At 36.1% G+C, this 17,638-nt stretch overlaps 1 protein-coding gene and 1 non-coding gene across 2 annotated transcripts; both read right to left on the reverse strand.

The window, feature by feature from the left end:
* Nucleotides 1-4,973: 4,973 nt before the first annotated feature.
* Nucleotides 4,974-5,046, reverse strand: TRNAR-UCU (transfer RNA arginine (anticodon UCU)). The gene has a single exon. It is a non-coding gene; the product is annotated as a tRNA-Arg (tRNA).
* Nucleotides 5,047-5,462: 416 nt separating this feature from the next.
* Nucleotides 5,463-10,338, reverse strand: LOC143597836 (pyruvate kinase 1, cytosolic-like). Its single transcript, XM_077076220.1, has 16 exons — nucleotides 10,258-10,338; nucleotides 10,048-10,144; nucleotides 9,278-9,375; nucleotides 9,022-9,177; nucleotides 8,699-8,776; nucleotides 8,435-8,566; nucleotides 7,656-7,736; nucleotides 7,500-7,571; nucleotides 7,321-7,410; nucleotides 7,068-7,212; nucleotides 6,897-6,985; nucleotides 6,726-6,821; nucleotides 6,226-6,293; nucleotides 6,041-6,140; nucleotides 5,897-5,956; nucleotides 5,463-5,798 (listed from the first exon to the last, which is right to left on the reverse strand). Exons 1-16 carry the CDS (start codon nucleotides 10,324-10,326, stop codon nucleotides 5,646-5,648), a joined length of 1,584 nt encoding a protein of 527 aa, XP_076932335.1. The 5' UTR covers nucleotides 10,327-10,338; the 3' UTR covers nucleotides 5,463-5,645.
* Between the last annotated feature and the right edge of the window lie 7,300 nt (nucleotides 10,339-17,638).

A 17,638-nucleotide genomic window follows, 5' to 3' on the forward strand; every position in this document is an offset into this window, starting at 1 on the left:
AAGAATTCCTGCTTCCACGCGCGAAGACTGCGCTCGGTGTCGCAAATCTTCAGACCCTTAATACGGGTCGTCAAGGTGTACCACCCCTGGATGCACCTCCAGGTATAGAAGGTCATCAGGCGGTCCACATGGGGCTCGATGCCCAAAATCCGGCACACCCACTCAAAATGGCGAATCTTGGCGATCGCCATGGGGTGCAGCTCGGTCAAATGAACACCGTGCCTCTCAAGGACACGGTAAACAAATTTTGTCAACGGGAATCTAAGATTCCCATAGACAAAAAATGCAGCATAAACCCCGATCTTGCCTCTGGGGGCATCATACACGGTCTGGTGGGATTCAGGAAACTCAGGCTCGAGATGATCGAGCATGAACTTCCTGACAACATACCGGTACTGATCGCCGGGCAGAGCACACTGGCACTCGCCAGCAGTACCCCTGTCGTCAGCTATAGCTTCAGCATCACGAGAAGACATCTTGCAGAGAAAGAAGAGAACGATTTCGAGAGAATGCTCGATTGAATAAAGGAGTATTCGCCGGAAATCGCCTTAAAGATGAAGAGAAGAGTGAAAAGTGTGAATTGCAAATAACCCTCTCCCCCTTTATATAGTAATCGCAATTAATGCGGTGAATTTAATGCGGAGGAGAGAGAAATCGAATGTGCAATGAAACTATGACACGTGGCAGAAAGCAAGCTGGCAACAGCTGTTGAAAGGACGTGTGCCAGTAATTTCGCGGCCACGCGCCCGAAAAATCGCGCCCACGCGCCTGAAAAAGCGACTGGAATGACCATGTTCTGTCACGTCACCATAACTTCCTGCACGTCCTGACACAGTCAGAAGAAACCGTCGCACGACGTTTCAGAGGTTTGGACTGTTCTGATCTTTTCACCAACTCTTCGAATTTCAAAATTCAAAATTCGAAAATATTAAAAAGTAAGCGGGAAAATACCCCTTTACCCCTTGGCAAACAAGTAACCGTAAGACGGATGCGGGTCCAGTGTAAAGGCAAAACCCTTCACATACCTAGCACCCGCAGGGAATTGAAGCCAAATAAAGCTTGGCAAACAAGTAACCGTAAGACGGATGCGGGTACAGTGTAAAGGCAAAACCCTTCACATACCTAGCACCCGCAGGGAATTGAAGCCAAATAAACCTTGGCAAACAAGTAACCGTAAGACGGATGCGGGTACAGTGTAAAGGCAAAACCCTTCACATACCGAGCACCCGCAGAGAATTGAAGCCAAGTACCTCGGCAACCAAGTAACTATAAGACGGCTGCGGGTACAGTGTTCAGGCAAAACCCTTCACATACCTAGCACCCGCAGGGAATTGACGCCAGGAATACCTTGGAAGTAAAGTAACCGTAAGACGAGCGCAGGTACAGTGTTAAGGCAAAACCCTTCACATACCTAGCGCTCCGCTGGGAATTGAAACCAAGAAGGATCTTCTGGGCAATGCTTGCGGAAACGGAAATAACATCCCCGCATAGCGGGAACGTCGAGAACTACGTTGTTTGAAGCTCCATGATGGAATTGGTGGTCTTAACATAATTGATCACTATGTTCAAAACTACCAAAACCACATGGAAAATCCATACAACTGGGACTCAATACTCCTGACTAGCGAGGAGGTTACAGACCTACCCGCATCATACCCAAAGACCAAGCAGGAAACTCGGGCATTTCTGCAAAGTGACAAGGACTTCCGCGGAAAGAATCCCCATGGAAAACCTTACAAAACCCTTTTCAAAACCCTTTGCTCAAGTCCAAAAGTTCACCTCACTTTATTAAACACTCATGAGAAGAACATTGGACTGGGGGGACTTGAAGAGGTAGGTCCCAGCAGAGCCCAGTTGGACCCGCAAGACTCACCTTAAACAGGGAAGTCTGCGCAGAGACCAACTGGATCCGCAGAACCAACCATGCTCAGAGACGTGACGTCCTTACGCGCAGTACGCAAGCTGGTCCCGCAGGAAATGCCTCCCAATGGTGAAGGACTCCGCCTGTCCCCGCAGCCTCGGATACAAGCCATTAGGGAAGGCCACCCGCGCAGCATGACTACACGCACAAGGCACTTAGCTCTCGATCATTCAGTGTCACCTGAAGGAATGAGCCAAGCCGGGAGCAATCCCACACAGAGGCGGGAGGGGGAATACTCCCGCCCAAATAAGCCAGTCCGTATACTGAAGGATCTTTTACTGTACCTGACGAGGTATGGGCGAAAGATCTGATCAGAGATACGACAGCTCACTGATACAGTATGGCGAGCAGCATGCTCCTGTACTGTATCACTATTAGCCGCTGCCTACTCACCAACTACTGTCATACCACGTGCATAGCCGGCAGTTGGTGGAAAGGGAATAGTACACAGCAGGCCTGGTCACTATCAGCCGCTGCCTACCCACCAACTACCAGCAGGGCACGTGCGTAGGCTACTGTTGATGAACAGGAACACTGTAGCAGCCGGCCATACCTCCTTGGAAACCTACCTTCGGCTATAAATACCCCAAATGGTATGATCATCACAACATTACATTATCACATTATCATCATAATATACCTGATATCTGCTCTAGCAATCTCTTAATATACTTTTATATTTAAAGAGCAATCTAGTCTGATTCTCACGCCGGAGGGTGGTCACAAGGAGGAACCCCCCCCCCTTCTCAGTGACGAGCTCACGGTGTCTGTTTTGCAGGTTATCAGAAGAACCATCTTCCAAGGGTCTAACCCCTCGTGGGAAACATCTATCTAACCCCCAGGTTACCAGTAATCTGCCCGGGGTCCGGTTAGTGTTTCTTCATTGGGCTTTTTCGTATAAACATGTTGATTAGACTTTAGACACATATATTGCACCCTTCGACCTTAATTGGTTTCTTTTGTATAAGCATGTTGTTTACACTTTACACACTTCTAGTATACCTTCCAACCTTAATTGGTTATTATTTTTTTTTACGTATATGCATGTTGTTTAGACTTTTGACAGTTGTATTACCATTAAGCATTATGTATTCATATAAAGCATTCAAGTCGAAGCCTAAAACCTTTAGGCATCATTATTAGATGGCTAGAAGCCTAAAGTCGCCAGTCATGTCACCACTTGTCTGGGTGCCCCTCTTGCAATCTATCCAATAGTATCCAATCCCATACTTCTGCGAATCTGCAAGGATAGACATTCAAAAATGCCTTCAAAATTCCCTAGGACGCCACACGACATACGCTTAAAAAACATGTGTTTCTTACTCTCATAAACTATCCTACCATATCCTTGTACATGGACATGCACCCAAAAGTACCTCCAAAGGATGCTTATTTAGGCTTAAAAACACTTGTTGGTTGATGCTTTAAACGGTTGACTTTCTGAGTTTGTGTTACAATAAAACCGAGAGTTTTTTACATAACTAATATCGTTTAAGAAATTCTTTTCACAACTAAGCATGGGTTTGAAAATTTTTCAAAATTAATGCAATCTCCATTAGTAAGACTTAAATTATTGGGAATGTATAAGTTGCCGTTACTAACGGCAACTTCTGCCAAGTTTTTGTCAAGTTGTCATTACTACAATGGAAACTTCTGCCAAGTTGCCATTACTAATGGCAACTTCTGATATCACTTCTTTACTTTAGTTCACGGGTGTTTGTTTGGAATAATAAATAAGATGAATGTCAGTAGCTAAAGATGCATGCACGCATTTTTTAAACTTCTAACATAATACATGCATCCTTTTAATTATGTTTAGTTATTATAATATAAGTAGATTGAGGGGAGACCGTTATTTTTAAAAGGTGATAATGAGAATTAATTTGAAACTTGCTTTGTTTTTATTTTATTTTTTTTAAGTCAAAACTATGAACAAGCATGAAAATCAGTACTTTTTCAATTAACTCAAGTAACTCAAAATTCACTTCGTTGAGCATAGTCAATAACCATGCTCATATTGCATTTAGAAAATATTAACATATTTTGTAATTTTCTTTACATGTTTGCCGGTTAAAGATAATACACTTGGTGTATTAAAATTTAAAAGTTAATTAATAAAAAAAACATTCATAACAAACCATAAAGCATACATTAAAACCCTAAATTCATAAGAAACCTTAAAGCATGCGTTAAAACCATAATACATATACTAAAAACATAAATTCACCAATGCTCCTCCGCACCTAAACCATCAGAGTCGGAGTCGCTATCTTCAACCGGAGCATTAGTCGCAGCCGCAAACGTGGAATCACGTCTAAGAAATGACCACAAGGAGATGTGTTTAAAACCGTGGTTCATAAACTCGTTTCGGTACCGAAAAGTTGCCATTAGTAATGGCAACTTGGCAGGAGTTTCCATTGTTAATGGCAACCTGTCATAAGTTTCCATTGCTAATGACAACTTTTCAGAAGTTGTCATTAGTAATGGCAACTTGACAAAAACATGGCAGAAGTTTCCATTGCTAATGACAACTTTTCAGAAGTTTCCATTAATAATGACAACTTGACAAAAACATGGCAGAAGTTGTCGTTAGTAACGGCAACTTATATATTCCCAATAATTTACATTCCCTTAAATCCCCTGACTAACCCTATAGGGTTTTTTCAAGTTGCCATTATTAATGGAGATTGCATTAATTTTGAAAAATTTTCAAACCTATGCTTAGTTGTGAAAAGAATTTCTAAAACGATATTAGTTCTGTAAAAAACTCCATTTAACAAGTAACCTGGTATCCTTAATATAAGTGAATTTTTTTACGGGTAAAACTGAAACCGTATCTTAATATAAGCAAGTTAAGTGACAGGTAAAGCTAAAAATATCTTGATATGCTGGATTGTAGGTAAAGTTAAATTGTATCTTTATAAGTATATTGAGTTTGTATTCTGTTTTGTATTTTAATAAGGATTAAAATTGAGTTTCATGTAAAACTGTTTTGTAATAATATAAATGGATGTATCTGATGTAGAAAATAATATATTTGAAATATATTTCTCACGCCCAGTGAGACTCGAACCCACAATCGCCTGATTAGAAGTCAGACGCCTTATCCATTAGGCCATGGGCGCTTGTTGTTCACTTAGTACGTTTAGACTTATATAACAAGACTAAATGATTATTTTTATTTAAATATAATTTAATTCTTGATCAATATCAAGTAACAAAATATATAAAGAAAAAATGATTTACAACATGCTTGTATCAGATACTTTAGTTTTCATCAAAAGAAAGCAACAATACAATCGTAACGCCGAAAATAAATCTCATAGCGAACATGGATGAAAGAGAGACGTTAACTTTTAAGCTCATATTGAATGTCTTTAAATACCCATCAACAAGATTTAGACGTATCGGTGATCATTAGAGAACTTCAATTTTAAGCTTGTTTTTCGCTTGACAAGCTAAATATATGATTTACGCTAAAATCACCTCATGAGCTTATAACTTGCTAAACTACACCAAAACTATGAAATAACAACCAGAAACCCCTTTTTATTCCATTCTTTATCAAAAGCTACATTAAGACATGAAGCAAGGGGTATTAAATACTGTATCATAATTTGAATTTTCCTGTAACAAAATTTTGCCCCAAACCGAACCGTGGAATGTATGATATAAACACACGTTTAAATAATATTGTCAAATGGTGTGTGCATGCAAACGGTTTCTAATCTTCAAGCTCAATGATTTTAACCACCGAAGCATCTCCAACCTTTTGGCAGACAACAACTCGATCGTGTGATTTAATCACTCCCGAGGCTTTTCCATGGTCTAGTGCAACCTTTAGAACTGATTCATTTGTTGCACTTGTAGATTCAGCCTGTAATACAAGAATCGGGTTACTAATATATAAAGAGATTTTAGTGTTTTGATGATTAAATCTTTTTACTTTTAAATTATATATAGATTCCAACTTACAGGATGTCGAGGGTCAGCAAGCATGGGGAAAAGACCTCGGACAATAAGTGACTGCCTTGCCTAATCGTTCATTTCAAATAATAACAAAAAATTAGTTTATATAAAATAAAGTGTTGAGAAAAAAAAACAAGAGATAAAGCATACCTCAAATGCACCACTGAAACTCCAACGTAACTGATTAGTCTTTAATCTAGGAATGACAACTGATAGAACAGGCATTGTTGGCCGATACTTTGCGATTAATCTGCATTTAAAACAACTTATTTGTAAGCATACGGGAATATATTTTTATTTACTAAAGTGCCACCCTTTGATTAAGCATAAAGTACCTTGCAGCCCTTCCAGATGAAGTGAAGCAGATAATAACAGATGCTTTCACTTTAATGGCTGCACGAACCTAAAATAACGATTAAATAAACTTATCAGTAATTTGCATTAAACAAAACAAGCTGATCGAGCTCGAACCAAGACAAGCTTAAATGATCAGAGCCCAGGTTTCATATAACAAGCTTGACTTTTATTGTACAAAAATAACTTTTCTAGAGTAAATTACACTTTCGGTCCTTTACGTTTACACCAAATTGCATGCTGCGTCCTTTTAACTAACGTAATTACAAAGAACGTCCTTTATTTGAAAAGTTACATTTAAGCCCTTTTCACTAATGGACGTTAACTTTTTCTATTAAGTACAGTCATGTGCCTTGCATGTCAAACATTTTGATCATTTTACCTTTTTCATAAAAAAATTTTAAAAGTTAAACACTATTACGTATATATAATCATGAGAGCTCGGCTACAACCCTAGATGCGAGCAAGAATTGAAGGATACCGCAGACGAAGCAATTGATTCCAAGTGAGTCATTGGTTCTCCAACATATTTGACAGTTTTCTTGAAGTAAAGATCTTGGTTGAAAACCTTTTCTGCCTGTAAAATTAATGCATTTTATTAAAACAAGAACATAAATAAGACGCATTAAATTTCCAAGTGATGATATGTTACCTCAGCACAAATTTTACCAACAATAGATATTGTTTCAACAGGGTATAATCCACGCAGGGTCTCGGCACCAAGAAGAATCGCATCACTTCCTGTAAAATATATGATGATTTATTTAACAGGAAATTAATGTGTTGACATGTAAATTTATAGGATTTAAGACATAATATTAACCGTCTAATACAGCATTAGCAACATCAGTTGCTTCTGCACGAGTTGGTCTCAGATTGTCAGTCATGCTATCAACAACACGAGTAAGCACTGCAGGTTTTCCAGCCATGTTACACTTGTAGAGAGCAGCCTTTTGAAATAAAAACACCTGCATAATTTTATAGTAGTCGGATTAAAGCTTGAACAAACATTAATATATATATATATATATAAAGAAAAAAGGGCCCAAGAAGATCCCCAAAATGTGAACATATACCTTTTCTGGTGGAAGATCAATGCCAAGATTTCCACGTGAAAGAATAATACCATCTGCCTCTTGAAGGATCTCATCAAAGTGAGTTAGACCCTGCAGAATAAATTGAAGATATTAAGAAGTTTAAAGACAACAAGACTTTTTTTAAAAACAAAAAACATATAAATGGATAAAAATATTACCTCTACATTTTCAATTTTTGCAAAAATTTGAGTTTGACTAAGATCACCAAGTTTAGAAAGATATTCACGGGCCTGCAATTGTGTCAAAATGACAAAAAAAAAATAACAATAGAGATATGGTGGAAGTAGTGGGCAAATCTGTAAAAGCACACTTACTTCACGAACATCCTGTGCATGGCGCGTGTATGACAATGAAAGAAAGTCGATTTTGTTTGCAACGCCCCAAGAGCTAATGCCCTGAAATAGGGAGATAAAACCGTAAAGCATAACTTTCCACATAATTAATCAAGTAACTTATAAATAATATCATTAAAGGAAAAAAATATTAATAGTACACTTGGTCACTTCACTTCATAAATAATCGTGGAAACGGTCCAAACCATCGAAACACGTAATTTTAGGATAATTTAGCAGCGAATCCTGACAATTTGGTTTACTGATAATAGCACACAATAATGTGCAGGTAAAAAGTGATGCACACTTTTCTTAACATAATTCACCAACCAATACGTTTTATTTTCATTACAAGAATGTATGAAAAGGCACAACGGTTGAAAGCCCCAAGCGAGTTAGAGAATCTATTTAAACCTGATGATGAACCAAAAAGTAAATTGATGTGCAAAATATACAATTTTCATCATTTAAGATATTTAATGTGCAAAAAGGAAACATTTACCCACAAGTAATTACCGCTTTTTTTGTTTAACCTAAATGTAACCAAGTAGAACATAAATTAGGAGATAATATGTTCAATTATAACAGCTTTCTTATAGTTCAATGGTCGGGCATTATGCTCCTGATAGTTGAATTTCAAATTTTTTAGTGATTATTTAAAAAGCTTCTAAATGAAATTTTCTATTAATAAACCGCCTAGATAAGAATATTGAAGCAAAAATCTCTTTAAACTGAAACAAAAACCATGTGAACATGCTCACCGCTTTATCTTTTTCGGTGAGAGTAGGGAGATCAATATGAACTTGAGAGGCATGGAGAGTAAACAAGGACCCAGCTAAAGTTGCAGAATTCTTAATCTTGCAATCAACATCACTCCCATCCACTTTATCAACCTGCTCAAATCCAGCCATGAACAAATCGTACTTATTTACCTCACAATATTTATGCTTTCAGAATCTAAAAAGCACCGTGTTATAGTTTTTAGAATAAATGTGAAAAAAAAAGAAGAAAAAGCAGTCCCATACCTCCAGCCAAACAGAGGTGGTTTCACTTCCAGTGAACAAGTATTGACCAACAAAAATGGTGTCACCCTTCTTCACAGCCTGTAAAGACCACATAAACAGTTTCATAAGCATACAGGGCCACAAAAAACAGGTCAAGATTGAGTAATTGACTAAAACCACACACATGGATGTAACCAGAATGCAAAACTACAAGGTATTTTATTGGTTTTATGATAAATTATCATATTTAATAATAGAACTAATTTACTGAGCTACAAGTTTTCATAGTTTAAGGTTAAACACAATATAGATAATGATGATAAATTAGGAAAGACCAGTGTCACCTTAGCTAGTCCATCAAAGTTGATTGGTAGTACTTGAGAAGAAGCTTCCTGGCCTTTATCAGGGGTCAAAATAACATTATCATCCTGTTGAAGGGAAATGGCCTTCTCACTCTTATTCACAACCTGCATCTCAGCGCCAACTGTATCGAGCATTACCTGGAAATAAAATTGAATTATTTTAAATTAAGATAAAAACTTGCAGTTACATGAAAATGATTAATTGAAATAGGTTATAAAGAAAGAAAAAATAGCATACAGCACAAAGTTTCTTAGTGCTCTTGACGGCGGTCCTCAGATTATCCAAAGTTTCCTGGTGATACGTAGAATCTCCCCATGAAAAATCAAATCTAGCAACTGAATCAGATTAGAACACACCAAACTATCAGTAAATAAATCTCATTTATTCCTAACTAATGGAATCAAAGACAACTTCAAAGTACAAACTAGAAGGGGGTCAAGGGGCACTGGAGATAGATTTTAATGAATAATGATCGTTTATATGCATAATATTATTCTGGCGTATGAAAATTACAAAGTAGCATCAGCTTGCATGCTTGGCATCACTATACGAGTATAACAAATAGGGGTGCAAACTCTTTGAAATTGGATTGATAAAAAACTTGACACGAGCCGAGCCTTATTGAGCCCGAGCCTCACTAAAGCTCGTTTAGTATTTGAGCCCGAGCTCGAGCCTTGTGTATTTTTAAGTTGTAACTCTTTTCAAATTCAACTAGTAACCTTACACTACACAGCTGAGCTCAAGGCGAGCTTAGGCTCGTTTAAGGTGCTTCACACGAGCTCAAGCCGATCATTAAGTTATTCACAAAACATATAAAATAATCAAAAAATGAAGCCCGGAGCCCATGAAGCCTTAACAATTTAAAAGTCTATTTGAATTCTAACTAATAATTTTTCACCGCACAGCCAAGCTCGAGCCGAGTGTAGCCTTGTTTAAGGTTATTCTCAAAATATATATAGATTGATAATTAATAATCAACAAGCTGAGTAATTGAATTGAAAACCTACCAGACATGCCAGCGTTGAGGCAACCGGAGATAACGTCAACCGAACGTGAGCGAGGACCTAGGGTTCCAACTATTTTCGTCATCGCAGGGAAGAAATTCTACAAACAAATTCACAATTAATTCATTCAAAATAACCAGATCGTACACATATACGAGGTGAAGTCACAAGCGATTAATTCGAAACAGAATTACAGATCTATTAATTGCTTACAGGTTTAGAAGGCTCGAGAATGGATGCCATACGGATAGGCTCTTCGAGAAGGAGGTGATTTGAATGCATGCTGATTATTGCTTAACAAGATGAAAGACAGATGTAATTGAACAACAGGAAGGAAATGAATTGCTTTTATATCTATATAATGCATTTTAGTAATTTATGATATATCTAATTGTATTATTATTATCTAATTGTATTATTATTATTATTATTATTATTGTATTTATCTCTTATTCTTAACTAAAAAAATTTGTTTGCATATTTAACTCAAAACAAGAACAAACGAATGGTAATAACTAGAAAATATCTATTTAGTACTAATAAAATAAAAATGTTGGAAATGAATAGTAGATAAAAGTAGTTTAAAAAGAAACTAGGTATAAACCTCGCTGCGTAGCGGTGGCGGCGAGTCGACGTGAATCGAACGGTACCGGTTACGTTTATTACGATACTAAAACTAAAATTCGTTAATGTCAAAATACAACAAATTACATATTTAAAATCGAAAAGAAAACATATCGAAAACAAAACCGTGGCTAACCAATTGACACACAAATACAATGAGAAAAACTAAGAAAAATTACGTGATAAGCATAAACAAATTGCTGAACTTGGTGGTCCACGTTGCCATATAAATATACAGAAAACTTAACTAAAAAAGCAGATAGAGCAAGAGTTTGAGCATGCGTTAAAAAAAGCCAAAGCCTTTTAAATTATCATAACATTCATTGGACTATAACAGTCAACTGGTTTTACTACCCAAAAACTTTATATATAAGCATATACAACTAGCTTTCAATTTCTTAGGCACCGACAACGTGATTTTTATCTATTTATCTATAACTAGATGAGCAAACACGCCGCGTTGCGGCGACAAAGGTCAGCATCGGTTAAATTCGTTACGACACCGGCACTAAATGCAAATAATAATAATAATAATAACACTAAAATCTGTAAACGCACAAAACAGTATCAGTACATGCACAACTTATATCACAATTATACGAATTTGGGCAGTATCGATTAGGTTCATTACGGTACTGACACTGAACCCAAAAACTAAATTATTAAACGCCAAGAATAGTGGCAACACTCGTTTAGCTTATGATAAGAGAAAAATAACATATTTATAACAACGTTTATTAAGTTAGTAAACTATGCTTGCGTCGGCGAGTCGATGCAAATTCGGTCGGTGTATGTTGTGTTCATTATGGTACCGGGCCCAAATTAACACAACTAAAAAAAACTAATAGTAACACATAAATAGCTTATGATAAGAAACATTAGCATATTTAAAGCGATGTTTATTTGCCCCAAGCATGGTAAAACTCCAGGTTTGTGATGATGATATGGTATCAGAACTAAACTCAAAAAATATATTTCAAATTATCATATTTAAAGGTAAAAGAAATAAGACAATAAAATGCACTTATGTAAATAAATAGAAAACAATAAAGGGTCATGTATCAAGTCTCCTAAAAAATTCATAAAAAAAACCTTTAAAATAAAAAGGAAAGAAAAAGGTTAGAGGTCTCGAACCTGAGCAAACAAATAGACAGCTGGCATTACAAGCGATGCAAAGTTGATCATCAGACTAGCATGTAACAATTGGTAATGCATGGTAAATATTTACTTAAAATGTTGGTCTAGAATTGTGTGGCACCAAAATATGATATTTATCTATATATATAATATAATTATATAAATATATTTAACAATTAAAGATCAAAATATTTAACAATGTTTTCAGACGCGACCCGGATGTTGATCCGGACGTCTTATTAGATCAAAAGTCAGACCGATCCGGGAGGACACATCAAACATATTAATGTAAGTCAATTAGGTTACCGGTAAAACAAAAATTACATGTGTTATGATTGGTGAATGTCAGTGTGAATAAACACGTCATAGGCATCAACTAGAATATAGCAGTTTCACATTCATATTACAAAGTGAATGTTATGGTACTTCAATGCGAAAGGTGAGTGGTATTTTTTCTAATTTTGTTGATATATCTTATTACTTATTTTAAATAGTTAATATAATTTATTTGTAAATTACAATTTGTCATCCGAAAAGTCAATCTAAACATGAGGCAGAACTGCTTACGAGTCCAAAGGTGTTTTTTAAGAATAACAAATTCGGTTTCGTCAAACCTTATATCGAGAATTTCAAAAAAAGTAAATAAAACTCTTTTTTAGATTAAAGAGCACAAATTATTTGAGAAAATTCAAATTTAGTTTTACATTAAAATGTATAATATAAAAATAATTAAGAAAGTGACACATGGTTGTGCTTTGATTTGCTCTCAATTTTTTCTAAAAAAAAAAGAAAACCAGGTGAAAAGATATGCACATCTCTTTGGACAGATCTTCTTTACATGTGTGAAACCGCTTGATGGGTGTGGATTTAAGTACAATGCTGAAGAGGGAGATCAGAGGTGAAAATAACACATTATTTTGGCTTGAACAGTTGTGTGGGGAAGCGATGTTTTATGGTCGTTTTTTTGTCACTGTTTCAATTAGAAGTAAACAAATGGTGCAAAGTATCTGATCGGCTGTTGATGTACTCGGGGGAATTCTGTGGACAATGGGGTTGGGTTAGGTCGCGATACTGGTCGGTCGAAATAAATGAACTTCGTGAACTGTTGATTGCATTGCATGCCAACCAGTTTGCTTATATAAGAGTGAGGATAAGCTTGTACGGGACTTGAATGATAGTGGGATGCTCTCTGTTAGGAGCTTAAAACAAAATTTTGCAGCGAACATGGATGTGGGGAAAAACTATATTGTTGAATGGAACAATTTTGTACCAAAAAAGGTGGGGATCCTAGAGTGGAGAGTGGAAATGGAAAGAATACCGGTGTTATTTGCATTGGCTAGATGTGGTGTGTTGGTTGGGTCGATGGTTTGTCTGATTTGTGAAGAGGATTTTGAGTCGGCGGAGCACTTGTTTGTGTCTTGCCAGTTTGCGCAATCAATTTGGAGCATTTTTTCTATTTGGTGTAAGGCTCCGTCTATCTACACCTTTTCCACTCGTGATTTATTGGAATTGTATAAATACTCTTTGCTAAAATAAACTGGTAGTGGTGTACGAACTGTTGTAGTGGGTGGTACTGCTGGATGGTGATAGTGGTAGTGATGGGTGGTAGTGCGGACGGTGGGTAGTGGTGGATGGTAGCGAACGATGGGTGGCGGTGGCAGATGGTGGGTGATGGACGGTGGTTGTGGACGGTTATGGTGGTGGACAGTGGGTGTTGGTAAGGTGTGGTGTTTTCAAGGCTAGCTCATGGGCTAGTGAAAACAAGTTAAGGCTTTAGGCCCACACTTAATTAAGGCCTCCAAGTTAAAAAAAAACATTATATATAGGTATATTATGATGGGTAAGCTAATTCAAAGTAATGTAATGATGCAGTGGTAGGTTTGGATGTTACTAAAGTATAGGTCATGAGTTCAAAACTTGTCATAAGCAATTTTTTTTCATAACAATTGTCATAAAAAGACCTCAAAATCTTATTTCGATTTAAACCTCTACATTTGTTAATTCGGTGTGGGTGTTTTAACCCTCTACCGATCTTAGAAGATCTAAAAATGGATGGGCCGGCCCAATAATGTTGGAAACTAAAACCCCGGCTTTAGGCCAAAAAAAATAAAATGTGAGGCCTCATCTTTTAACAAAAAATTAAAGACTAAAGGCTCGTTAAGTCTCCGGCACCTCTCCCATCTGCTGTGTGTTTGTTACCTTGCCGGCAGGTATTAAGGCCCCGGCTTATTATTGCCGTTGAATTGACGATTGAGATAGGGTTCAACGACTAATTGAATGCAGGCGATTGAGAAGCCATATTGAATTCAGCCGTTGTCTTATTGAATGCTAATATAAATGCAAATTGTAAACCAACAATTCTGAAAATAGATGGAAAATGAAGTGCTTCTACGATAATAATGCGTTTCGACAAGTGAATGCCGTGCAGCAAACGCTTGTGGAGACTTGGGGATTAATCAGTGAAACTTTTGTTGATCCAAAAACCGGCCATCTGTGTAAAACATCCATTTTTTTCACATATTTTCTACTCGATTATGATATTTTACAATTCAGAAACTTAAATTTGTTTGTTTAAGGTTGTACTTACTATACAAATTATTAAATCTTGTTAACCAGGTTAAAGGCTTAACGTGATTAGCGGTGAGGCAGCTGCACAGAAGCTCTAACGACATGTTGGGTAGGGATTCAACAAAACTGACAATAGCAAAAGGTATTGAAATTTGCTTACGAAATAAATATCTTTTATTAGAAAAACTGAAATCCAATAAATAACTTTGTTGCCTTAAATGATCAAACATCTATTGTTTTAAGACCAGGTTTCTGAATCTTCCAACTTCTGTTTTATTTTCATATCATGAGCTTTTAAATAATGTTATTAGAGATGAGAGGCGGGCCTGGAACAAGACCGTATTGCAAAGCAAAAGCCCGTTATAGAAGTAGGTGACATTTGTAGTTCACCTTCATGCCTTGACTGTAAAACGCCACCGAGGTGGAGATAGGTAATTAATCCTCACTTATAACTCTTTGACTTGTAATTGATTTGGTAAAAAGTGGGCGGGTTGTTAACAGGTCAAAACCACAGTTATTAAAAACGCTGCGCCCAGCCGCCTAGGCGACAATTTAGGGCGAGGCGCTATTATAGCGCTTAGGTTGACTAAAGGCGGATTTTTAGGAATAAAAACGGCAAGTGCATATTTTTTTATTTTTTTCTATTAACCTTGATTTCATGTGATTATTATATGATTAATAGTTAGAACAACCTACCCAAAATAGATGGGATTAGCATAAATAAGTGTTAAGTGTCTTATCTTTATAATATAATGATCAGCATTAAGTTTTTATTATCACAACTACAGTTTTAATTTTTGTTTTAGAATATGAGGTTATTAGTCAGCTTGTTAATGGTTTTCTGTTTTGTTTTATGTTTTCGATTATGAGATTAGTAAAATTCTGTTTTGTTTTCTTTTTGTTTTCAATAATGAGGTTAGTAATAGATTGTTTTGTTAGTTTAGTCCAGCTTGTTAATGCTTTTGAATTGTTTTGGTATTTGAATAAAGTATTGTTTGCCATTATAAATTTTGTTTGTGATTTTTTTTTATTTAAGTGCGCTTTTTTTGTCTCGGGCCCATGCTTTTTTTGCGCCTAACGCCTGGAGAGGCACGTGCGCCTTGTGTGCGCCTATCGCTTTTAATAACTATGGTCAAAACACACAACTATAATTAATTTGTTTCAACAATAATACAGCTTTAAAATGTCAAAACGAGTCGGTTTGGCTTAGCTCGATTCACTTGTCCAAATTTTTTATAAATAATTAGCATGGCAAGTGAAAACTATTAAGAGGCTTTAACGCATTCACTTATTTACTTTGCAGGACTTGACTGGTTTGACTCATTTAACCTATTTTTTGTTGAAATTATTGCATAGCATTGATACATAGATGTGCTTTTGCTGACAACATGTTGGTTCTGTACGCATTTTAAAAAGATTATAAAATTGTTCATCATATCATCATCATCATCGTACTCAGTGTATCCCACCAATAAAATTGTTGATATGAAAATAAAACTGTCATTTTTCTGGGATGAATTACATTGGGTTCTACTTGTCATTTTTCTGTCAAGTATTAAACTAATCGATTATAAAACCTGACCACGGATGTGAGATATTATAGTTAATTAGCGATACGCTAAAATGTATGCATCCTCAAGTGTTTGAACGGAATCAAGCATTGATAGAAAAATGCTGGACCTTTTTAGTTAATTTTATCTTTTTCCACTTTTTTTTTATGAAATATTGCTATGGATTAACTTTTATGAGTTGTTTTTTACAAAGATAAACTTTTGCATGCTTACCTTGGAGATTTTTGGAGCTCCAATACAAGTGATCTTTATCTTCATCATAGGTAACTGAAATTTCAATTTGTGTCAAGTTTGTAAATATTTTAAGTACCTATATGTTTGTAATTTCTTACATCAGTGTATAATGTTCTATTAACAACATTTAATCAGGTTATGTTCTTGTTTATTATAAATTACTTTGTGTCAAAAATACAAATAAATATATTATACTATGTTAAGAGTTTCAATATGAAAGCACTTAAAAATATGAACAGCTCATTGCAGATATCTTTAATTCAGGTGCAACTGTCATGGCGGAAGCTGGTGCAGCCACCACCGCGATGGTAAAATATGGCGGTCCATTGGATGCGGCCAAGAAGGTCTTGAGATCCAAAGGTAGCATTAGAGGCCGAGCGTACTTTACAAGTTGGAGGCAATGCATCAGGTTAATATGAATTATGCCACTAATGTATTTCGTTTTATTACTTTAACCCCTTAAATCCAATTATAATAATTATGGTGTTGGCTACATATAGCCAAGGCATTGCCATTGCAATTTATACATGAAAAAGGGATCTCACATTGTTGATGGAAATAAAAAAACAAGAACTCGTGATCGTGTGGGCCTCTCACAATTCTAGCCCCGGAGGCGAATGCAGGGAACGGTCACAATTTGGGTCATACGATCATAAGAGGTGACAATCATAAAAAGGAACTGTCATAAACTGTATCATCTCGTAAGTTCATTCGTGCCTTTTTTTTCGAATACCATTAGTCTAACTATGAATATTTTGGGTTAGTTATTGGTGGAACTCCAGACCCATTCATATTTAAGCTAAACTGGTCGTGTGCTGGTCACAGTTCAGATTTCATTGAGGCGTCATATAAGTTTTATAAAATCATAAATAGTGTATAAAATCATAAATAGAAAGGGTTGTCCTGATAAGCATAAAGCAAGTTATGAAAAATGAGCTGTCAAAATAAGATGTATAAAATAAGATGTTGATTGCTTTGTATTGACATTTACATTTGAAGCTCATGTTTGCATCATAACATTGCTTATAAAAGTGATGAAAATCAAATTGGGAACAAGAACCAGATAATTTATCAAACCTAATACAAAAATAAATTATCAAATAGTTGCAACATATAATATTTTAGAATACTAAAATATACTAAAGCTTTATGGCCCGGTCCGGTTTTATACGGTTTGAAAATTTTGAAACCAACCGACCAAATGTGAGTACAAACATCGTCCGTTAAACCTAAAACAACGACCGTTTTGGACGGTTTTACGGTTTTAAATCGAACCATGAACACCCCTATCATGAATGAACATATAATTTTAAACTTGCTGCCACTGTATTGAAAAACTTCTGGACTCATTTTGGTGTTAAACTTGATCAGTAGCACAATATAATTTGACATATTGCAGATTAGTGCAAAGGGATTATAGTCAAAATCATTTTTAAACCAGTGATTTGCAGGCCATTTCT

This window comes from Bidens hawaiensis, unplaced genomic scaffold, assembly GCF_021521415.1.
Source record: "Bidens hawaiensis isolate Kalapana, Puna unplaced genomic scaffold, B.hawaiensis_p1.1 tig00049128_1, whole genome shotgun sequence".
Taxonomy (NCBI): domain Eukaryota; kingdom Viridiplantae; phylum Streptophyta; class Magnoliopsida; order Asterales; family Asteraceae; genus Bidens; species Bidens hawaiensis.